Here is a 25,157-nt window from a genome sequence, read left to right as displayed (position 1 = left end):
AATGAAAATTTTTTACTAATAAAATCCTACTACCTGATAGCATTAAAACAAACTTGATTGACAATATAATTGAAGTATTTATTTTACTATATAATTATTACTTTTTAGTTATGATTGTTTTAATAATTTGTAGATACTTTTCAAACATACAAAAACACAATGTACATTAATAAATATTCTATTCTATACTAGTTCATATAATAGAACTTGAGCAAAAAAGTGACTGGTAATTATTTGTTGAAATGAATAATGGGTATACTGATACCACTTTAATAACAGTAAAAAAATCACTCTTAAGTGTCCAAAAAATTAAAGATAAATTAACTTAAAAATATTTAAATTCAAAGACATAGATTTAAATATACATATTTATTTTAGTTTATTTATACCACACTTTCTCTTACTTGAAATACTATGCTTAGGCTTAGAAGGAAAATGTAGAATTTATTCAGTATTTCTTTTCAGTCTCCAAAAGTTGTAGATAACCACATCCCTTTCTTTCTATCCATTTATCTTGTCACTTACCAAATAGATCAACTTCTTCTTTCAAAAGATCTCAGGAATTCATTGCTTCCTTTCCCTTTATAACCTAGACCCTCATCACCTAACACCTAGATAACTGCAAAAGTCTTAAAATACGTTAAAGACTGATGTCAGATTCCCTCTTTCTTCAGCATACATTTCTTTTAGAAATGTAACTCATATCATAAAATTTGGCCTTGAACCATTCAGTAAATTTTAGTTTATTCAGAAGGTTGTACAACTACCATCACTAATTCTCGAGCATTTTACTCAAGCACAAAACAAAACACCCAAACAAACCCATGATTATTAGCTGTCACTTTCCATTTCCTCCACTTCTCAGTCCTTGGCAATCAATAATCCACTCTCTGTCTCCATAAATTTTCCTGTTCTGAACATTGCATACAAATGATTCACACACTGCGTGGGCTTGTGTCTGGCTTCTTTCACTTACTGTCAAGATTCAACCATATTGTAGCATGTATCAGTACTTCATCCTTTTTAATAACTGAATAATATTCCATTGTATGGATATGGATATATGACATTTTGTTTATCTGTTCATCAGTTGATGGACATTTGAGTTGTTTTCACTTTTTGGCTACTATGAATAATGCTGCTATGAACACTTGTACAAGTTTTTGTGTGAACATGTGTTTTCAATTCTCTTGGGTATATACTTAGTAGTGGAACTGCTGGGTCATATAATTTTATGTTTAACTTCTTGAGGAACTGCCAGAGTCTTCCAAAGAGGTTACATTATTTTACATTTCCACCAGCAACTTGTGAGGGTTTTGATTTCTCCATATCCTTGAGAAGATTTGTTACTGTACATCTTTTTGATTACAACCGTCCTAGTCAATGTGAAGTGGTATTTCATTGTGGTTTTGATTTGCATTTCTCTAATGACAAATTATATTGAGCATCTTTTTGTGTGTTTATTGGCCATTTGTATCTTTTCTTTGGAGAAGAGTCTATTCAAACCTTTTGCCCATTTAAAAATTGGGCTATTTGTTTTTTTATTGTTGAGTTGTAAGAATTTTTTAATACTCGATATTAGACTCTTATGAGATATCAGACTATCTTTTTTGACTTTTAATTCTGATGAAATCCAATTTACCTATTTTTTTCTTTGGTTGCTTATGATTTAGGTGTCATATCTGAGAAACCATTGCCTAATCTAAGGTCACAAAGATTTATACTTAGGTTTTCTTCTAAGAGTTTTATAGTTTTAGCTCTTACACTGAGGTCTTTGATCCACTCTGAGTTAATTTTTGTGTATGGTGTGAGGTCGGGGTCCAATCCATTCTTTTGCATGTGGATATCCATTGTCCCAACACCATCTGTCAAAAAGACCACTCTTTCACCATTGAAGTTTCTTGGTATCCTTGTAGAAAATCAATTGACCATACATGTATGGGCTTACTTCTGGACTCTCAATTCTATTCCATGTCTATGTATCTACCCTAATGCCAGTACCACACCCTCTTGATGATTACAGCTTTGTAGCAGCTTTGGAAATCAAAATGTGTGAGTTCTGTATATTCTTTCTTCTTTTCAGAAAAAATTGTGTGTGTGCGGCTATTTTGGATCCTTTCCATTTCCATATGAATCTTAGGAACAGCTTGTTTCTTTCTTCAAAAAACCAGCTTGGACTTTGACAAGGACAGCATTGAATGTATAGATCAACCTGAGGAGTACTGCCATCTTAGCAATATTAAATATTCCAATCCATGAATGTAAGATATTAATCCATTTATTTATGTCTTAATTTCTTTAAATGATGTTCGAAGTTTTTAGTATATGTTTTAGTATATGTTTTCCATATGTTTAGTATATGTTTTAGTATTTTTTCTTTTTGATGCTATTATAAATGAAATTGTTTGCTTAATTTAATTTTTGGTTTGTTCATTGCTAGTGTACAGAAATGCAATCGATTCTTTATATGGATCTTGTATAAAATCTTGCTGAACTTGTTTATTGGCTAGAATGTGTTTTAAAAAATTTTCTAATTTAAAAAATTTTTTGGCCACGCAGTGCAGTTTGTGGGATCTTAGTTTCCTGACCAGGTATTGAATTTGGGGCTACAGGAGTGAAAGTGCCAAGCCCTAACCACTGGACCACCAGGGAACTCCCTAGAATGTTTTTTTGTGTGTGTGTGTGGTTTCCTTAAGATCTGCTATATGCAGGGTTATGTCATCTGTGAAGAGAGGTAATTTTACTTCTTCCATTCCAAACCTGCATGCCTGTATTTACTTTTCTTGCCTAATTGTCCTGGTTAAAGCCTCTAGTATAATGTTAATAGAAGTAGTGAGACTCTTTGAATTCCTATATAAAATTTGGAATCAGTTACAAAATTTGGGGGGGTGTTGATAAGGACTTCATTAAATGTTTATTTGTGTACATGCATATATCAGTTTTGAGAGAAGGGATGTTCTTATTGCATCTTCTACCACACGAACATGGTATACCTCTTCATTTATTTGGGTCATTAACTTCTCTCAACGAAGTTCGATAATTTTCTACCTTCCCCATGGAGGTCCCTGAACATCTTCTGTTAAGACTTATTTCTAGGTATTTGATTTTTTTTGATACTCTTGTGGTAGGTAGAATAATGCCCCCCCAAACCCCCAAAGATGACGACACTCTAATTCCTGGAACCTGTGAATATGTTACCTTCGTGGGAAAAGGGACTCTGCAGATGTGATTAAGTTAAAGACCTAAAGGTAGACTAATTATACAGGTAAACCCAATGTATAATCACATGTGTTCTTAAAAGCAAAGAGCTTTCCCCAGCTGTGGGCAGAGAAATGTGGCTTCAGAAAAACAGAGAGATGCAAAAAAGTTGCTAGCTTTGAAGATTAAGGAAGGCATCACCAGGTATGGAATGTGGATGGCCTCTAGAAGCTGAAAAAGGCAAGGAAACCATTCTCTCCTAAAGCCTCCAACAAGGAACACAGTCCTGGTAACACACTAGTGAGACCCATGTTGATTTCTAACTTATAAAACTGTAAGATAATAGAATTTCTGTTGTTTCAAGTCACTAAGTTTGTGGTAATTTGTTATAGCAGCAATGGAAAACTAATACAAAGAGCAATTTTTAAAATTTCATTTTTTACTGTTAATATGATATGAATGAATTTTATTTTTATATGCTGATTATATCTAGTCAGTTTACTAAACTATTATTTCTAATGATTTAGCTACAGATATTTTAGGCTTTCTAAATATGTCATCATATCAAACATTCACAAGTGATTATTTTGTTCTCCCTATCCTATTATTGTACCTTTTATTTCTTTTTAGTTCCCTTTTAAAGTCTCTAGGGACTTTAATACATTGTTGAATATATGTGGTAACAGAATTATATCTCATACCTTATGTCAAAGGAAAAATTTAAAATATTTTTTAATGTTCCTGTACTAAGTGTGATATTTGCTATAGAGTTTTGATAGTTAAATGTTGTATCATTTGTAGCTATAATTTATCAAATTACTTTCTAGGAATTTTTATCATGAATGGATACTGAATTTTAACACACCTCTTTTGCATTTATTGTGGTGGTGGTATGATTTTTCTCTTTAATCTGTTAATGTGGTGAACTACCAATTAACTTTTTAAAAAATAATAAATCAGCTTTGAATTCCTGGAACAATGCAAACTTGGTCTTGACATATCATCTGCATTGTGATTAGATCACACATTCTTAATTCTAATCCATTGGAATCTGTTGATTTTTTAAAAAAATCATCTAACATAATGTAAACTTAAAAAAACACCCTAACTTTTTATAATGTAAGTTTCAAACATATAGGAAAGTAAAAAGAATTGTATAATAAACATCCATATATCCATGACCTAATTTTGGTAATAGATAACATTTTTTTTTTTGCCATTTGACTGTGTCTGTATATATATAATTTTTGAATGGAATACTTAAAAATTTATTATAGAAATTGATATTTTACTCCAAAATACTTCAGTATTCATCTATAATTTCCCTACAAATATCAATAGAATACATTTTATGAACATTCTGTGTGTGTTTGAAAATGTATATTCTGCAATGTTCTTTAGGTTTAAGTTCCTTCATTGTGTTGTTAATATCTTCTGTACCCTTGCAACCTATTTTTTATCTGCTGTTATATTTCAATCAATGGATATATTTTAGAAGTCCCCACTATGATTGAGAAATTGTCTCTTCTAGCAGTTATGTCCATATTTGTTTTTCATATATATTGAAGTCAAAATATTAGGTATACTTAATAATGCCTTAATGTTTCCTCTTTCTGATATTAACATAGTCATACCAGGCAGATGATTCATTTGCGTTTGTGCTTTTCTACCTTTTAAAATTTCAATCTTTCTGTGCTCTTATATTTTATTTTTTATTAAAAAAATTTTTTTAACATCTTTATTGGGAGTATAATTGCTTTACAACAGTGTGTTAGTTTCTGCTTTATAACAAAGTGTATCAGCTATACATATACATATATCCTCATATCTCCTCCCTCTTGCGTCTCCGTCCCACCCTCCCTATCCCACCCCTCTAGGTGGTCACAAAGCAAGGAGCTGATCTCCCTGTGCTATGCAGCTGCTTCCCACTAGCTATCTATTTTACATTTGGTAGTATTTATCTCTTATATTTTAAATGTGTCTTCTGTGAGCAATATACTTATCCTTCTTTTAAAATTTAGTCTGATAGTCTCTATCTTTTAACTAGAATATTTATTCTACCTACATTTACTACGGTTATTTATATTTAAGTAAATCTACCATCCTTCATGTGCTTTCTAGTTATCTCACCTGTTTTGTGTTCTTTCTTCCCTCCTTTTGGAAGGACTGTGATCTTCCTGCTATTCATCAAGTTATGTACTACTTTTCTAGGTTACAGAGGTCACCCTAGAAATGACAACAAGAATCCTTAACTTATTAATGCTAATAGATCTTTTTACAAGTCTCTCAAAAAATGCAGGGATCTCAGATCACCTCAAATCCATTTATCCTTTCTAATTTCCTTGATTTTATGCAATATTTTGGATCACATTGTTTATTTATATGTGTATACACATACCACAAGACTTTGCTTTACAGTTTATAAAGATTTCAGTAATTATAATTATGCATGTATTTATTACTTTCTTTCCAAAGCATTGTCTCCTATATTTCTGACATTCCATCAGGATTATTTTCCCTCTATTTGAAGTACATCCTTTAGCATTCCCTTTAGTGTGATAGTGAGGCTTATTTGTTCACTTGTCTAAAACTCTCTCGTTCTTGAAGAATATTTTCTTTTCAGTATATAGTTCTAGATTAAGTACTATCTTCTGATAATAGGACGATAGAAGATCATCCTATTACCTTGGCTGCTGAGAACTCAGTCCATAACTTGTTAAAAGGTACCTATCATTTTTCTCTAGCCACTTGAAAGTTTTTCTTTGTTTTTGATGCACATTATTTTCATGTGACCTATCTAGTTGTGGATTTTTAAAAAATATCTTTCTTGGAATTAATTGGCTTCTTATGTGTGAAGTGCTGTATTCTATCAATTCTGAAAAATTCCCAGCCGTCTCTCTTTACATATTGATTCTTCTTCACATTCTTTCCTATCTCCTTCTTGAGAAGGTCTAACATATGTTAGCCCCTCTCACTGCAACTTCTATTTCCTTTATCTTCTCCTATGTATCTTACATCTTTTTGTTTCTCTGTGCTACATTCTGGACGTTTTATTTTGACCTACATTTAAGTTATGTAATTCTTTCTTCAGTTGTGTCTAATTTGTGGTTAAATTCATCCACTAAGCTTTTAATCTTGGTTTCTGAATCTTTCATTTCTAGAATTTCATTTTAGTCTTTTACACATTTGTTGTATTGATTTTATAGTTTTCAGTTACCTGATAAAATGTTCAGGCACGGTATTGATACTTATCCTCTTGAACATAATATGAATAATTATTTTATAGTCTGTGTCTGATGACTCCAATATTTGAAGTACCTGTGATTCTGCTTTGGCTTTTTCTGTTTTATTGATCATCGTGTTGATTCCTAGTATTCCAGATTACCTGACTACATATTTGAAAAACTATTTCTAAAAATGATATGAGAAAAAAAAAATGATATGAGGACTCTGAATATGTTATCTTTCTTTAGAGAACATTTTCATTGGAATCTGCCAGTTGCTGGGGACTTTAGCAGTTTGAAAAAATCTTAATTGAAGTTGAAAGTTTTCTGGGCCACTCAGATCATCTCAGGCTGAGCTGAAAGTCTGTGTGTCTGTATGTGCTGATTTACTTCCAGTTCACCTTTACTCTTAAGCTGTGGCCCTTTAGGGTCTTTGCAAAGAGAAAGAGTTATCAGGGTTCCCATCTTGGCCAATTCTGGGAGCCTACCTTGCTAGTCCTATCACAGTTTAGAATCTCAGCTTGCTGCTTTAGATTAGCAAAGTACTCCAGGGTAAAAGTGGCCTCAGGTTGCCACGCTCACCACCTTTCCCCACGGATACTGTCTCCACTATACTGTTAGCTCTTCGATGTTTTCGAGAAGTAAAAAATGTATATATGTTTGAATTTTGTATAACTTTGTCTATTAACCTCAGTAAGAATGTTATTCTAAAATATCCGTCCCCCCGTGACTTGAAGAACAGTCTTCATTTTTTAAATGAATTAAAACTGACCAATCCTCATTACCCAGATGACTGAACAATCATTTGGGTAAGTTTTTAAAATGAACTTGCACTACACACTTACTTGCTGGTATTTAATCTTACAGTCTTTCTAGTCAACCAAACAGAAAAGGGAAATTCTAAAATATTCTAGCAAAAAATAAAGAATAAAAGAAAATAAAAATTCAAGGATAGCTAAGAGCTCCTATTTGAAAGAAAGGTCAGACATTCATTGATTCATTAGTTCATTCAAGGACCAATTTCTGATTTGTGCCAATTCTATGGAAGGTAGTAGATGAACCAGATTTTATATTTTAAATAACCTTCTAAGTGCAATGAGACTAGTTCTGGAAGTTTTGTAAGATAAAATAAATGTTTAAGTAAAAACGTTTTCAAAGTTAAGGTCATCAACTAAAGTCAATTACAGAATTAAAATAATGTAGATCATATTTAATGAAAGTCAAAAATATTTTAAAAATTATTCATTTAAAGCTGTGAATATTCCTTTTTAGTCACCTGAAGCCATTCCGATTTTGCTTTCCAGAGTAAACTATTCCCCTGACTTGAGTTAGAATATGGCAGAATATAATTTTATGTATTTTGCAAAAACTTGGGTCTATCAATTGTTGTGACAGAGAGGAAAAAGGTGAACATAATTTATACATGTAAGAAAAATTTATATGGCTTGGATGTTTCTGTTTTATAGACATATTATCCAAATTAAATAAATCAACTTACATAGTTCTTCTCTATCAAGAGATTGTGCACCACCTCCAAACAAGCCTTTAAAGAATCCCCTGTTTGGTGCTTCAGGTGTTTCTACAGGAGTGAAGAGTTCACCCAACATTTCCTTTAAAATCAAAACAAATTGTAATTGTTAAAGCTTCAGGGACACTAAACTATAATTCACAAAACCATCACTGTAAACTCTTTAACTCAAACTTACATTACCTGTTGAGGTTCACAAACAATGAGTACACTTCAAATGATCAGATCTAGAACATTCTGACTTGGTCAAACAGTAAGTTATTAAGACTAACTTGACTAAGAATAACTTGCTGCTTGCTACTTTGGCTAGATTACTTTTTTCACATTTTAAGCAAAGATGATATTCCTGCTTAAATTGTAAGGAGATTCCAATCTTAATGACAAAGTATTCATATAACTCTTATCAGGAATTGGTAACTGGATTAATAACTAGGTCTTCTTAAATTAGAAAGAAGAAAATCTATTAGCAAGTTGAAAAGTCCAGTGTAATGACGATACACAGTCTTGGAATTATCCAAAATAGCTGAGTCAGAAAATTAGTAGTTTAGAAAGACATACATACTTCTTTTTTCATAAACAAATGCTGGGAAGAGAATTATGCCAACATAAACCTGGAATTTTGGAAATCTGGCAGGGAGATGGAAAGGCTTCTTTTTATATTGTCAGAGTTTTCTGAAATTTTTGTCAATATTTTTCAGAGCACAGAAATGGTAAAAGTAAGTCAGGAGACAAGAAAAATTGCTGACATCTTACTGACTTTGTAGATGAGACATAAAGAGGGAAGAGGAGTTTCTATAAAAAAAAAAAAGGATGGTAGCAATATTATTTGCAAGGCAGTTTTGGGAAGCTTTAGAAGCAAAATAAAAGTATAGTGAGGCTTTGGGATTGCATTTCTGCCCATTAAAGAGAAGTAGCTATGATACAAAGGACAAGTACACCACTGGTTCCAGATAGTTCTGTTGTATTCTGATATTACATTATTACAGTTGGAGCTAAAGTATGTATTTTTTAGAGTTTCTTCCTTAGGGCTGGGCTAAGAAAGTTAATAAAGGATGTCCAAAGATTTTACATTTAGGTATATCTGTACACATATATATATTTTTGGCCGCACCGCGCAGCTTGTGGGATCTTAGTTCCCCAACCAGGGATTGAACCCGGGCCCACGGCAGTGAGAGAACGGAGTCTTAACCGTTGAACCATGAGGGAATTCTCAGTATTATCCATATTAATGCTGTCTCTCCAACCAGATTATAAATGAAAGGAAATATATATTAACACTATACAACACAGAGTTTCATTTATAATGTTGAAGTGGATTAAAGGCTTTACATTTTCATTCTCTTCCTCTGGATTTCTATAAAGTGGAGTAAAAGTAGAACGAAAAACCTCCTGAAGTCAATAAATCAAACTTGCTAAAACCCACCATAGAATATACTAATACCTATTATTTAATTCAAATTTATATTAGCCTATATAAAGAAGATGATTTTAGGCATATTTCCAATCTTTTTTATACTGTACTTCACAGATTCTAATTTAAACTGTATCTATTAAATTGATAAAACAAATGGCAAATAGCTACCATTTGAGTGTCTTTTATGCTAAATCAAGAGTAATATGACATATATATATATAGAGAGAGAGAGAGAGTCACAGCATAAAAATGTTTTTTGAAATTTACCTCACTTTAGAATTATGGTTTACAGCTCTTAATTTATTTGGTGTTTAATGAGCTTGCAATCTTACAAATGTAAAGTTAAGAAATTTAAAAATCCAAAGATTACAGTTATAAATCAAGAATCACTACAGTGTACTGGAATGAGTATAAACTTTGGAACCACGTGGACCTGGGTTTGACTCTCACCTCTAACTTTTACTTGCAGAGGAAGCTTAGGCAAATCAGTCTCCCAGGGAACTGGCTTCCTCAACTTTATAAAGAAGTGATAAAAATACTTACCTCTCGGGAATGTTACCAGGATTAAAGATAATGAAGATTATCTTTAATAAACTGAAGATAACATACAATTCCAAGATCAGACACTCAATGATGTATACACTAAATAGAAAAATCTCCTTTCACATAGGGATGAAACAAATTAGAAAATATGCAAGTCATTTATCATTAGATTAACATTGTGAATAGATATCTTTGAAGGAAGTGCCGCATAGCACAGGGAGATCAGCTCGGAGCTTTGTGACTGCCTGGAGGGGTGTGATAGGGAGGGTGGGAGGGAGGGAGATGCAAGAGGGAAGAGATATGGGAACATATGTATATGTATAACTGATTCACTTTGTTATAAAGCAGAAACTAACACACCATTGTAAAGCAATTATACTCCAATAAAGATGTAAAAAAAAAAAATTAGGTATTTCTTAATGAGTCTGCACTGTCTGCAGTTAGTATTAGAATTTGGGGAGAAGTATTGATGTTAAAAACGTACATATTTCAAGAATATAAAATAGTATCTATAGGTATTTTTTCACTTGTATCTAAATAAGGATTTTAATTATGATAAATTTATGCTTTAGAACACTTAACTTTAATGACTAATACATGTTGGTGAAATCGAAATAGATTTGTACTATCTGAGATTTCTCTACATCTAGTAATGGGAAACTGTATCTCTGAAACGATGTCTGGAAATTTTAAACTACTCTAAAATATGAATATATAGAAACAAGTATACTTGTTTGATGTTAGACAGTTGGGTTTCATTTGTCATTTGTGTTTATAAGCTTAAGTGGTAAAATATAGGACTAATTTCATGAATGAGTCAATGTAAGTGCTTTGTTTGTCACTACTCTTTTTTTCTTAAATTGAAGTACAGTTGATTTATAATATTAGTTTCAGATGTACAACAGAGTGATTAAATATTTGTATAGATTATACTCCATTTAAAGTTATTACAAAATATTGGCTATATTCTCTGTACTGTACAATATATCCTTAGAGCTTATTTATTTTATACATAGTTGTTTGTACCTCTTAATCCCTTACCCCTATATTGTCCCTCCCTTCTTCCCTCTCCCCACCGGTAACCACTAGTTTGTTTTCTCTATCTGTGAGTCTGTTTCTGTTTTGTTATATTCATTCATTTGTTTTATTTTTTAGATTTCACACATAAGTGATAATGTACCGTATGTTTTTCTCTGTCTGACTTATTTCACTTAGCACAATACCCTCCAGGTCCATATGTGTTGTTGCAACTGGAAAAATTTCATTCTTTTTTATGTTTAAGTAGTACTCCATTGTATGTGTGTGTGTGTATGTATGTATGCATGTATCTATCTATCTATCTATCTATCACATCTTCTTTATCCATTCACCTGCTGATGGGACACTTCGGTTGCTTCCATATCTTGGTTGCTGTCAGAATGGCTATCATCAAAAAGCCTATAAATAACGAATGATGGTAAGGGTGTGGAGGAGAGGAAACCATAGTGCACTCTTGATGGGAATGTGAATTGGTGCAGCCACTATGGAAAACAGTATGGAAGTTCTTCAAAAAACTAAAAACAGAACTACCGTATGATCCAAAATTCCACTTTCTTCAGTATATATCTGAAGAAAATGAAAACACCAATATTCACAGCAGTATTATTTATAATAACTAAACTCTTTTTATTACATCAAATAATCACTGATTTTAATAACTTTGATTAAGAAAACTCTCTGTTATAAGAATATTGAGACTACATAAATATCTTCCAAGATAAGCACAGTAATAAATTTCAGTATTGCTGCATAATATATTCAAGAGAACTTAAACAGTTCAACTGTCATCGATTTTTTACAGTGAACACATGGAGTTTTGTTTATAAGTTACAATCTTGAGGTGCTTAGAACAGTTATTAACTTAATTGTTTAAACTGAATTAATCGGTATGTTCCACCTCTTTATGATTATGGTAAGTTTTATTTAAGTTTCACAGATAAATTAAGTCATCAATTTGAAAGACAACTTGTAAATTTTCCTTGTGTTTTCACTCAAGATATGGTTAGAATAATGCTGTAGAAAGAAATTTAAGTATTTCGATCCATAAACATATACTTTTGACTAACTGCACTTTAATGCTAATAAAAAGTCCTGAAATCCATTAATTTTTAAAAATAGTTTTATTGAGGTAATTGACATAATAAACTGCATATACTTAAAGTGTAAAAATTGCCAAGTTTTGACATACACATATGCCCGTAAAATCACAACCACCATCAAGAAAGTGAATATCCATCACTTGCATTTCCTTGTGCCTCTCTGTAAGACCTTCTCTCAACGCCCTTCTCGACCTCCTATCTCTAAGTAACTGCCAATCTGCTTTCTCTCACCACAGATTAATTTGTATTTTCTTTAGTTTTATGTAAATAGAATCATACAATGTGTACACTTCTTTGCTTGGCTTATTTCACTCAGCATAACTGTTCTGAGATTCATCCATGATACTGAATGTTACCAACATTTCACTCTTTTTTATTGCTGAGTTGTATTCTACTGTATGGATATACTATAATTTGATCATGCATTCATCTGTTGATGGACACTTGGGTAACTTCCAGTTTCTGACTAGTACAAATAAAACAGCTATGAATATAAATTTACTTCTCTCTTGGGTTAAAAAACTAGGAGTAGAATGACTATGTCTTTCGTTCATTGATGTTTGACTTTTTACAAAACTGCTAAGCTGTTTTCCAAAGTGGTTGTATTGTTTTTGTTTTTTCATTCCTATCAGAAGTGTATTAGAGTTCTAGATTCTCTACATCCTTGTCAAAACTTAGCATGGTATTCTTTTTAATTTTAGCCTTTCTAGTAAGTGTTTAACAATATCTCATTGTGGTTTTACTTTGCAGTTCTCTAATGACTAATGATGTCAAGCATCTCTTCATGGTGAAGCATTTGTCCAAATATTTTGCCCATGTTTTTACTGAGTTGTCTGTCTTCTTTCTATTGAGCTTTAAGAGCCCTTTACATATTCTAGATACAGATCCTTTATCAGACACATTGCCAAGATTTTCTTCCAGTCTATGGATTATCTTTTTATTTCTTAAGTGTCTTTTGAAGAGCAGAAGTTTTAAATTTTGTTGATGTTGAAATTATCAATTTGTTCTTTTATGGTGTCATAGCTAAGAAATCTTTGCCCAACTCAAGTTAACAAAGATCTTCTCTTAGGTTCCCTCTAGAAGTGTTACAGTATTAGGATTTACATGTAGGTCTATGATCCATTTTGATCCATCAATTTTTGTATATAGTGAGAGGCATGGATCAAATCTCATTTTTTTTTTTTTTGCATTTTAACATCCAATTTTCTGGCATAATTTGTTGAAAAGGCAATTCTTTCTCCATTGCATTGTCTTTGTCAAAATCAGTTGCCCATGTGGAGAAAAAGGAGCTCCTGTACACTAGGAATGCTGGTGGGAATGTAAATTGGTACAGCCATGGTGGAAAGCAGTATGGAGGTTTCTCAAAAAACTAAAAATAGACCTATCATATGACCCAGTAATTCCACTCCTGGTTACATATTACATATGTTTTTTATAAAAATAAAAAACACTAATTTGAAAAGATACATGCACAGCAGCATTATTTACAACAGCCAAGATATGGAAGCAACCTCAGTGTCCATCAACAGATGAATGGATAAAGAAGATGCAACACACACACACACACACACACACACACACACACACACACAGGAATACTACTCAGCCATAAAAAAGAATGGAATTTTGCCATTTGCAGCAACATGGATGGACCTGGAAGGCATTATGCTAAGTGAAATAAGTCAGGCAAAGACAAATACTGTATGATATCATTTATATGTGGAATCTAAAAAATACAACATACTAGTGAATATAACAAAAAAGCAGACTCACAGATATAGAGAGCAAACCAGTGGTTACCAGTGGGGAGATGGAAGGGGACAGGGGCAACATAGGGATAGGGGATTAAGAGGTACAAACTATAACGTATAAAATAAGCTAAAAGGATATACTGTACAACACACAGAATATAGCTAATATTTTATAATAACTATAAGTGGAATATAACCTTTAAAAATTGTGACTCACTATATTGTACACTTATAACTTACATAATATTATACATCAACTATACTTCAAGAAACAAAAATAATCAGTTGTCCAGGTATGTGTGGGTTTACTTCTAGACTCTCTACTCTGTTCCATTGATTTATTTATCTAATTTGATGCCAATATCATGCTCTTTTGATCACTGTAGCTTTATAATAGTTCTTAAAATCAGGTAGTGTTAGCCCTTCAACTTTATTCTTTTTTGAGTTTTTCTGCTATTCTGCCTACTCCCATACATTTCCATGAATTTTCAAGTAAACTTGTCAATTCCTACAAAAAAAAAAAAATCCCACTTGGATTTTGTTTTGGATTGCCTTGAATCTATAGGTCAATTTTGGGAGAATCAATATCCTAATATTGAGTTTTGTGACCCAAGAACATATTTCAATTTATTCAGGTTATTAACAGTTTCTTTCAATATTTTGTGAATTTCAATGTAGAAGTCATTCATATTTTTTGTCAGATTTATTCCAAAGTATTTCATATTTTTCGTTCCTATTATAAGTGGTGTTTTAAAAATTTTCATTTCCAAATGTCCATTGCTAGTAAAGAAATAAATTTCTTCCCCATATTGATCTCATACCCTGCATCCTTGTCAAATTCTAGTAGTGTTTAGAAGTAGATTTCATTGGATTTCCTACATAGATGATCGTGTCACCTGTGAATAACAACAGGCTTATTTTTTCCCTTCCGATCGAGATGACTTTTCTTTCTTTTTCTTGCCTGAATGCACTGGCTAGAAACTTAAATACAACACTGAATAGAAGTGTTGAGAGCGAACATCCCTTTCTAGCTTCCGATTTTAAGGAAAAAAGAATTCAGTATCTCAACAGTGAGTATTATGTTAGGTGTAGATTTTCCCTAGATGCCCTTTAAGTTCCCACTTATTCCTTGTTTGACTATTTTTAAATCAGGAATGGATGTTAGATTTTGTCAACTGCTTCCTATTTTTTTAGTTTACTAATATGGTGAATTCCATGGACTGATTTACAAATGTGAAGTCAACTCCATGTTCCCGGGATAAATCCTACTTGGTCATGATGAATTATCATGACCAGAATTATCCTTCTGATATACCGCTGGATTCAATTTGCTAAAATTTCCTTTAGAATTTTAACATCTATATTTGTGAAGTATATTGGTCTATAAGCAATTTTCTTTACTTTAAAATCTTTGTCTGGTTTTGGTACCATATTCTATGAACCTACCATTAACAAGTTGGGAAGCATTTCCCCACTTTAATTTTTGGAAGAGTTTTGTATAGAACTGGTACTATTTCTTCCTGAAATGTTGATAGAATTCACCAGTGAAGACACATGGGCCCAGAATTTTCTTTGTCCAAGGTTTCTAACTTCAATTTCCCTATAGTACTCTTCGGGTTATTTATTTTTTCTTGAGTGAGCTTTGGTAATATGTGTCTCACAAGGAATTTGCCCATTTCATCCAGGTTTTTAAATTTATTGGCCTAAAGTTGTTCATAATATTTCCTTATTATCCATTTTAACATTTGTAGAATCTACAGTAGTCACTTCTCTCATTCTTGATATTGGTAAGTCACTTCTCTCTTCATAATCAGTCTGGCTTGAGACCAATTTTACTGGTTTTATAGCTCAAGCTTTTGGTTTCATTGATGTTTTTCTATTGCTTCCCTGTTTTCTATTTCATTGATTTCCACTTGGATATTTACTATTTTCTTTCTTCTGTTTACTTTGGGTTTAACTTGCTCTTCTTTTTCTGTTTCTTAAGGTAGAAGCTGAAGTCACTGGTTTGATGAGAACTTTTCTAATATACTGTTTTATAATATAGGTGTTTCAGTGCTATAAATTTTCCAAGTATAAATGCTCAATTGTTTTTTTCTATTGCTGTGCTTTCAAGTTACCTAATCTTTTCTTCTGTAATGTCTAATCTGTTGTTAATTCCATCCAGTATATTTTTCAACTCTAACACTGTGGATTTTCATCTCTAGAAGTTCAACTTTGGCCTCTATATCTTCTATACTCCTACTTAACTTTTTAAACACATGAAATACAGTTATAATTGCTTTAATGTCTTTCTGCGCTAATTTTAGCATCTGTGTCAGTTATGACTTGGTTTCTATTGATTGATTAGTCTTCTCATTATGGGTCATGCTGCCCTATCTTTTTGCATGCTTGGTCATTTGACAGGATGCCAGACATTATGATTTTTATTTTGTTGGGTGTTGAATATTTTTAATTTACTGTGAGTCATCTTGAGCTTCATTCTGGGATACTAGGAAACATTCTGACCCTTTTGGGTCTTGCTTTCATGATTTGTTAGGCAACTCTGGAACAGTGCTCAGTTTAAGGCTAAGTATTCCTCCCTAATGAGCCAAGACCTTCCTGAGTACTTTACCCAATTTCCCATTGAAGTCTGCTGAAAAATGGTCATCTAAAGGCATCAGGTCCTAATCCCTGGAAACTATAAATGTTACCTTGTAAGGAAAAAAGGGTCTGTGTAGATGTAATGAAGTATTTTGCCACGAGCAAATTATCTTGAATCATCTGGATGAGTCCTAAATCCAATTACAAGTGTCTTTTTAAAAAGAGAGGCAGAGGGAGATTGGACACACACAAGAGGAGGTGGCAATGTGACCTCAGAGGCAGAGAGTGGAGTAATGCGGCCCCTAGCCAAGGGATGCTGGCAGCTACAAGAAGAGGGAAGAGGCAAAGAACAGATTCTTCTCTAGATTTTGGCTTAGTGAAACTTATTTCAGACCTCTAATTTTCAGAAGTGTAAGAGAATAAATTTATGTTGTTTTTGGACACCAAGTTTGTGGTGATTTGTTACAGCAGCCTTAGGAAACTAAAACACTCATAAATGAATTATAAGTTTTTCCCATCTGGCTGTTGGGAAAAGGCGTGTTTCCCTCTAATCCTCTATTCCTTTCAGATGGTTCTTTCTCTGGCCAGAGAGTTTATCCATACGTATATGCTGAACAGAACTCTACGGAGTACTCTTGCACCCTTTGTAGATCTCTAGTGTTCTCTCTCTGCAACGTTCTGGAAACTCTATCAAGGCATGAATGCTGGGGCACCTCTTTTGCTTCCTGTCTCTCAGGGATTACTTTCATTTCACTGCCTGATGTCTAGGATCTTGAAAACTATTATTTCATGTTTGTGTATGCTTTGTTGTTTCAGGCAGGAGGGTTAATCTGGTTCCTATTATTCCATCTTGGCTAAAAATTCCATTAATGTTTATAAATATCTTCCTAATTTTTTTTTGGTTAAAGTTAAATAAATGCACAATGTAATAGGGTTCTCTGGAAACCACAGAGTTCGTTAGTCAACAGGTTTTTAACAAGGCATTATTTTTAGGCACTGAAAATACAGAGGTAAATAAAATGCCAATATTGCCCAAAGAAAACATTCTATCACAAGGTCCTTGAACAGAGTTCATTTCTCACTTACCATATCATGAAGGCATATAGCAGATAGTTATCAACATAAATTGAGTGTACTATTAAGTGACCAGTTCATTTAAACATAAATAGGTAAAGTTGCTGTAGCTGCTATTGATTTTTACTAAAATAATAAAACACTGATCCAAGGATAGAATAAATTGATTCCAGAAAAGTGATGAAGTTTAGAATTTTGAGTAGTTGAATTAAGACCACATTTCAGACTGAAATGAATTAAGAATATATTCAATTGTCCATATTATTTCTTAATAGAGTAACATTTTACTAATGAAAGAAAACACTAAGGAAAATTTTACCTTTCCCATAAAAAGCATAATTTTAATTCAGAAATTTAGGAATCTTTAAAAAAACACATCCACCCAAATGTAAATGGGAATTTAATATATCAGATATGTAATTTTGTTTCACTCTCAAGATTTATAATGATATCATTTAAGAGTATGTTTCTAGTATAGTCTACCTTACTGAAATAACACAAACATCTGACACTGAACATATATTCAGTACTAAGCACTGTGCTAATAATAAGCACTTTACGTGTATTATCTCCTTTAATTTACATCAGGCCCTATGACATTAGATGTTACTTCTATCCTCATTTTAAAGATAATGAAGCTCAGACACAGAAACCTGTCTAACGTCACATAATTGTGTAACTAGCATGGCTAGGACTTAAATTCAGTCTTCTTGACTCTAAAGCTCATGTTCTAAAAATAAGCCACAAATTCAATTTTATAAACCAGGAAAATACGGCTGATAAATTGCAAAAGCTTTCATTATGAAGTTCCCTTAAATAACGGTTTCCTCTAAATATCAAACATCGATTAACATTTTAGCTACAACATTTTAAGAGCACTTTTATTTTAAAAGTTGACGCTAAACCGATAATTTCTAATATATATGCAAGCAAATAAAGCACTCGATATTTAAAAAAGATATAGTTTTGTATTTAAAGAATTTGTAATCTCTCACAAATAGATGAACAAAAATATTCAGAGGAAACCTATCAAATCTTATTTTTTCTTATAATGCATATACATCCTCATGACTACAGAGTATGAGAAGGAATGACACATTTACTCTAAAAGAGATACAATTATCTTCACATTAATGTAGGTCTTTAAAAAGGATTTTTTTGTTTCTGTATAATAGATACTTATTCTATGTGGAGAGTGGGTATAAAATGTATGTAGTATTTTGTATTTCTTTGACATCACTGGAGAGAAAAAATATGGATCAAGGAGATGGAGTCCCTCTTATAACAAGAGTTTGATGAAGACACTTTATCACCAATCTCAAAACATGTGCTCTCAAACTCTCAAGAAAGGCTTTGAGTTTTCTCATGTAGGCCTATTTGTTCACTGCTGTGAGTATAAGGGATGGACAATATAAGGGACCTTAGAAAATATTTCACCTCTGAAGAAATTATAGTAATATTATTGTTATTTACCTGAAGATTTTCACAGGTCTCTTGACTGTAAGTGAGTCTCTGGATTTCTGTAGGTGAAACAAGATATAATGCTTGTCCATTGTTGGTGAAGCAGAACGTTCTGGCTATCCGCATATTGGTAAGGGGCAAGTAATACACATCCAATAGAGGTCTTAAACTTGGCAAACTTGAGAAAAAAATTAAAAACTTGTTAATAAACAGGTAGGTTTTAGTCTTGAACAAATACTAGAGGAGGTAAAAATAGCAGGGAACTTATAAACCTTATGATTTAGTGCACCTGAGTGGGAGATAAAACTGATTTGTTTTCCTCACATACTTGTTCACTATGAACTGAATGAAAATAAATTCTCAGTGTATAAGACTGTAAACAAATAAAAGCCTTTCTTTCAAACTGAATATAATTCTGCAACATTATGTGTTGAGGGAGGAAATGTTATATCTGTGTTTAAAAAAAGAAAAAATCTAACTCTTACCTAAAAGTCATAATGTGTCCATTGGCACAGAAGCAGGCAAGGCAGATACTGTTACTCAATGATACAATATCTCCACGAAGAACAAATGAGGTCTCTGTAATGTTTTGCTTATAAGCACAGTTCTGAGTTGGCAGTGAGATTACTTTTGCTTGCTTTTCAGAACATATCACTGCATACTGGTTTTCACTAATTTCCTGAGAAGAGGAGGGAGATACAGAGACAGGTCTTCGTTTTTTCAATTTCTCCTTTTCATCCTTCTCTTCAGGAACATTGTGTTCTTTCCAGGATTCATATGCGGGTGGCATTAAGCAGCCTGTGGAATCCAGGAATGCCATTCTCAGGACTGCCCCTTTTAACCTCAATATAGTACCTAAAATTGTAATTTTAGTAAATAAAAAATATTTTAATCCCACAGTAAATATGTTTATTCCAACTCTGACACATACTAGACACTCAAAAATATGTAGAATGTATACTGAACCGAAATTGTACACTGGCTCACTGATAGGATTCAAACTTCAAGCATGATATTTGAATCTGGAAAAAGATATCAGTAAGTGCTACCAAATAGATAAGTGCTACTATAATTGCTACCAAACAGATAAACGCTAGGATGTGTGGAACTAGGCCTCATACCTGGCAAGTGTACTACCATTGCGTATGAGAGTAAGCAGATGGCATCTAGAGCTGCACGGTCCAATATGGCAGCCACTAGCCACTTGAAGTGTGGCTGGTCCAAATTGTGGCATGTTGTAAGAGTGAAATACATGCTGGATTTGAAGGCTTAGTACAAAGAAAAAATTATAAGAAAATACCACAATAATATAAAAATACTGATTACATGCTAAAATGATAGTATTTTGGATAGACTGGGCTAAATGAAATATGTTACTAAAATTAATTTCACTTTTTTAATTTTTTTACTTTTTTAAAAACAGCTACTAGAAAATTTAGAATACTATATGTGGCTCACACTGCATTTTTAATGGACAGAACTGATCTACAGGGTCAATGAGAAAAAAAAGTTTCCACATATTTCTAAACATTACTTCAAAAAAACTATTTACCAGTAAAGGTCAAATACACTCCAGACATTGCTTTGGTCAACTTACAGTCTTAAATTAGTAGTTATATTTCTTGATTTACTTTAATTAATGGGATTCCCTTTCGTCCATATCCTTGAATAGGTAAATATGATATATGCTCATTTCTAAGTAAGCTAAATGATACTATCAAGGATTTGGAAAGCAATAGAAGGGAGGGTATAGAACCGATTTAGCATTTCAGTTTTTATTTTAGAGGATTTTTTTCATATTTTATTACTTTATACTTATATTTTATAGTTTGCAAAAAATTATCCATATATTGTATTCTTTTGTTTCTAAGAGGAAGAGATCCCAGTGTTCTGTCAAAATTTTTCTTAGAAGACAAAATTTTCCTTTCCTCTTCACATTTATATATTTTGTCTATTGCAGGGTAGCCAGATAAAATAAAGGATGCCCAGTTAAATCTGAATTTCAGATATACAATCAATACTTTTTTTAGTATAAGTGTGTCCCAAATTCTGCATTATTTTTCCAAAGAGAAAGATGGGACATATTTATATTAAAAAATATGCTATCTAAAGTCCAAATTTAACTGGGCATCCTGCAATTCATTTGCTACATCTGGCGTTAGTCTATTGTCCAGGTTTGGAAAGTAGACAATTTAATTATTTTAAACGGTTTGCTAATTTGGGAATGGTTTATAGTCCATATGAACATATATGAGATATAGTAATTCCAGTAAGTAGATTTTCTAAAAATGTACCAATATTTAAATATATGCTTGTCCTATAGTTGGCAGGATTATAGTATGTTTTCCAGCAGGGTAGTGGTAATTGTTGAGTTCTCCTCTTGAAGGCAAAAAAAAAAAAAAAAAACCACAACAAAAAACAGTTGGGGACAAAATAGACCATTTCAGGCTCTTAGGCATGGAAACCCACCTGCTTGGAAAACACCTCTCTTCTCCTCATAGTTCCAATAGAGATAATATAATATAAATGTCATTGTTATATTTTAAAATAGGCATCCTATTAAAAACAAACCTCAAAGATTCCAACGTTGAAAAGAAACCCAAAGGTTCTTTCTTACACATGAAAATTATTTCATATCAAAGTAGATTTACAGCTAATTTGACTTTATTGCCAGTTGGAAAAATCTTAAGTATTTTTTAATATAGTTAATAGTAGATTATTTATATTTAATCCCTCTCTCTTTTTTATTTATTGGAAACATTTTCTTATCACAAACTGTCTGTTGTAGAAAATTTAGAAACTACATATCAGTAAAATGAATAAAAATTACCCCCAATCCCACTATTCAGTGATAATTACTATCAACATTTTGATTTTCATCTTTCTAGTTTTTTTTTCCAATACATATACTTGTTTACTGATAAGAAATGAGATTGGTTAAGAAATTCATCATTATGTAACTTTTTCTAACAACTAGGTATGTAGTATATAGTAAATTACTGAGCTGAATGACTAAATCAAACTGTTCCTTTAATGTAAAGGTAGTTCAGAAATGGTAGAACTAGAAATCATAATTACATTTTAATTCTAAATTCTAAGTATTGTTAAAATGTACTATATAAACAAGAAATACACTAGTAAGCAAAACCATGTTTTTGTTTTTTTCTATCTAGATCAGCATAGATTAGTAACGGAAACCAGAATTCTCAATTATTTCAAGACCTATCAGATTCCACATACATGTGATAAAATTCAATCTCATTTTCAATATAGGAAGACTGTAGATTTTTTCTTCTTAATATTTTTTTATTAAATCACCTTTTCTAATTCTTCAAAGAAGAAAATTAATGTATTTTAAGACTTCACACATAGAGATTAAAAATAGCCAAGTGTATAATGTTTAAAAATACACTTTTCTGTTTTTTCTCTAAATATGTACCATCCTTTTGCTTATAGAACATACTATTCTGAGGTATCCTAGAATGCAGTAGAACAAGTGTTTTTTTTTGTTTATTTGTTTTTCTCATTTTCTTTTGTAGTAATCATTTTAGACATGATTCTAGGATTAAAAAAATATAAAACCTGAATGGCTGTATAAGTAAATGATATTCTGGAATCTTATTCCATGTATTCCTTCAATTAAAAACATAAGACTATAACTATCCCCATTTAGACTTAGATTGATTCAAAAATGAAAAGCAAAGGCTTCTATTAAATTATACTAAAGCAAACCTTCAAAAGAAGTATAGCACCAGAGCATACATACCACTTGGAGACACAATTACTGGCTGAAGAAGTCTTTGCTCTCCTCCTGGGGGAAGGTTCAGTGCAATGACAAGCACTGTTCCCAATGTAGTACCAACCCACAAGCATGGGGAGGGGGCTGAATCTGCCTTTCGAGTAAAAGTTTCACAGAAATGAAGAGCAGAGATTGCTTCTCGGGATTCTTTATCAATGCTGGTTACACTTGAACTCCGTGATCGGCTGAAGGAATTATCTTTTACATCTGAAACGATTTAAAACGTTGTGAGATTGCTCAAGTTATAAAATATCATGTTTTTTGCTTGGTATAAGTTTTGCCAAATAGTTAATCTGCAAAAAGATAAAATCTACAGCATATTTAATTTTAAGTTTCTTTTAATTGAAAAGAAAAACAATTTACTTTTATGCTAACAATTTTTTCCTTTGCTTGTGTTTGAAACACAGAGGGACAAATCCACACTTCTCAGAACTGAGCTGAGGTCATCCCAGTGAGCTCAGTGAGTTTTTGGATGTAATGATCTCTGTGGTTCTGGTGCAGCTCTCTGTTAGTATCCTGGCTGCTTTTCCAATCTTAGCCCTTACTACCCTTTCTCATGGTGCTGTTTCTTCCTTTGGTAATATAATTCATGAGTAGATAGAATCAGGAAAGTGGGTATTTTCAATTTTCTACATTAAAAAAAAATGCTTTTATAAGTACTCTGATGTTACCTTCAAATTTATTGTATGATGGACTTTTTTCCTTCAAATCTGTCCATATGAAAGCCTTAATCCATAAAAATTTAGCTTTATTTTTTTTTAAATGCGATTTTAACTGTAACTAACGTTCATCTAAGGCGTTTTTCATTAAACTGTACAACTGGTATCTGGCTCATACTTAACTTGATGCCAGGTATATTCCCTTTACCCTGGCTCTGTCTGTAATGACAGGGATACTTGTAAATTATACTAATAAACCCTCTCTTGTCTTCAGCTACCTTCTCTGTGGCCAATCTCAAGTCTGTTTCAAGCCCTGGCCTCTTTTCTCTTGGAATGCATTTCCAAACGCTTATAAAAAATTTTTTCCTATTATGTCTCACTAGGCAAAATCAAAATACATCATTTCTCCAAGGCTCTAAATTCTTCTAATGGCACTATTTATATTAATGACACCTCTGTTCTCCTAGGAAAACAATACTTGAAATAAGTCCCAATTTCGGTTCTTCCCTTTCACTTTACTTACATGTCTCTGATGGGATGCCAAGTCCTACGCTATTCTAATGTTTCTGTTTCCTTCTTTCCACTACTAATCAACTTCCATCACCCTATGTTCAGGCCTTTATCACCATTCATCTAGACTACAATTCCCAAGAGATCTCCCCACCTTCACTCTGTCACTGTTCTATCAAAACTCAACTAAAATGTACAAGGTACAGTTTTAATTCTATCACCTCTATCTTAAAAATCCGCAACAGTTCCTCTTATACTCTTACTAGGTTTTTAAGACTCCACAAAATATCTCAACCTACCCTCCCGGCCCTATCTGCCAGAGTGCTGCCCTGCTTCAGTTCACTGTGGGAAATAAACCGAGCCATTCAATGTTCTCCAAACATACCTGGAGCTTACCTACTTTTTTGCTTGTGATTTTCTTTCTGATTCGTGCCCTTGCCTTTTCTCTACCTATCTAGATGGTGTTTATTCTCCATCTCAAGTACTGTCATCCTCATGAAGTTTATCCTGATTCCTAAAACCATACACAGTTTTTCTCTTTTGAATCTTGATAGCTTTTTATCTCCCCCCTGGCATGAATAGTACATTTGTTCTGTAGTTACTGACTTGTCTTAGGTCTGTTCTAATGTGACTGTAAATTTCTTGAGAACAAGGGCTCTCTCCTTTTGATGCCCTGCAGAATTTGGCATAGTGCCTTGCATATGAAGGTATTCAACATATACTTGCTGAAGACAGACCTACAGTTCGAAGTATCTGAAGCAATGTGTTTCTGCTACACCACTGGGATATATTAAAATTTCTAGTAGTTTCTGCTATTCACATCTAATAAATCATTCCTCAAATCACATGTTTCCAATGCTATTGTGAAAGAAATGACTTCATAATGTTGTGAAAAATGAAAAACACGTTCAAGTCTTCTAAGTTGTATTTTACTGAATAAAAAAGGCATAATTGAATCCTACTTATACCCCCCAAAAGCTTCTTGTAATCAAATTTAGATTCATAGGTTAAAAAAAATTCTCCCAAACAATAATTATATACAACATAATTTTGATTACAGTTAGCCTCTGAAAACAATAAAGCCACTAGTTATGACAACAGCATGGGTTATTTCTAACTATAGTTTCTAAAAATGCTTTTCTTTTGCCTGAGATTGTGCTTCCTGTTACAGATTATGACACAGTAGAAAAGAACTACTTAATGTAAATAAAACAACTTTCTATAAGCAACAGCTCATTACTGGATGAGCTTGTAATATGATATTGATTCCAAATGTTA

The 25,157-nt window shown here is 32.5% G+C and overlaps 1 protein-coding gene across 6 annotated transcripts in view; it reads right to left on the bottom strand.

Moving 5' to 3' along the window:
* STXBP5 (syntaxin binding protein 5) overlaps positions 1–25,157 on the bottom strand; it is a 165,692-nt gene that overhangs the window by 5,510 nt on the left and 135,025 nt on the right. For 5 of the 6 annotated variants that reach the window (XM_079939884.1, XM_079939885.1, XM_079939888.1 and 2 more), the window contains 4 exons: positions 22,678–22,917; positions 19,397–19,766; positions 18,924–19,089; positions 7,921–8,032 (listed from right to left, as the gene is read on the bottom strand). In XM_079939884.1, the coding sequence (XP_079796010.1) occupies positions 7,921–8,032; positions 18,924–19,089; positions 19,397–19,766; positions 22,678–22,917 (888 nt within the window). Of the gene's footprint in view, positions 1–5,328; positions 5,425–7,920; positions 8,033–18,923; positions 19,090–19,396; positions 19,767–22,677; positions 22,918–25,157 lie in introns of all 6 variants that reach the window. The other variant, XR_013830897.1, reaches the window with a different exon arrangement.

This window comes from Stenella coeruleoalba (assembly GCF_951394435.1).
Source record: "Stenella coeruleoalba genome assembly, chromosome: 12".
NCBI classification, from domain to species: Eukaryota; Metazoa; Chordata; class Mammalia; order Artiodactyla; family Delphinidae; genus Stenella; species Stenella coeruleoalba.
This window is presented reverse-complemented; position numbering and strand designations above follow the sequence as displayed.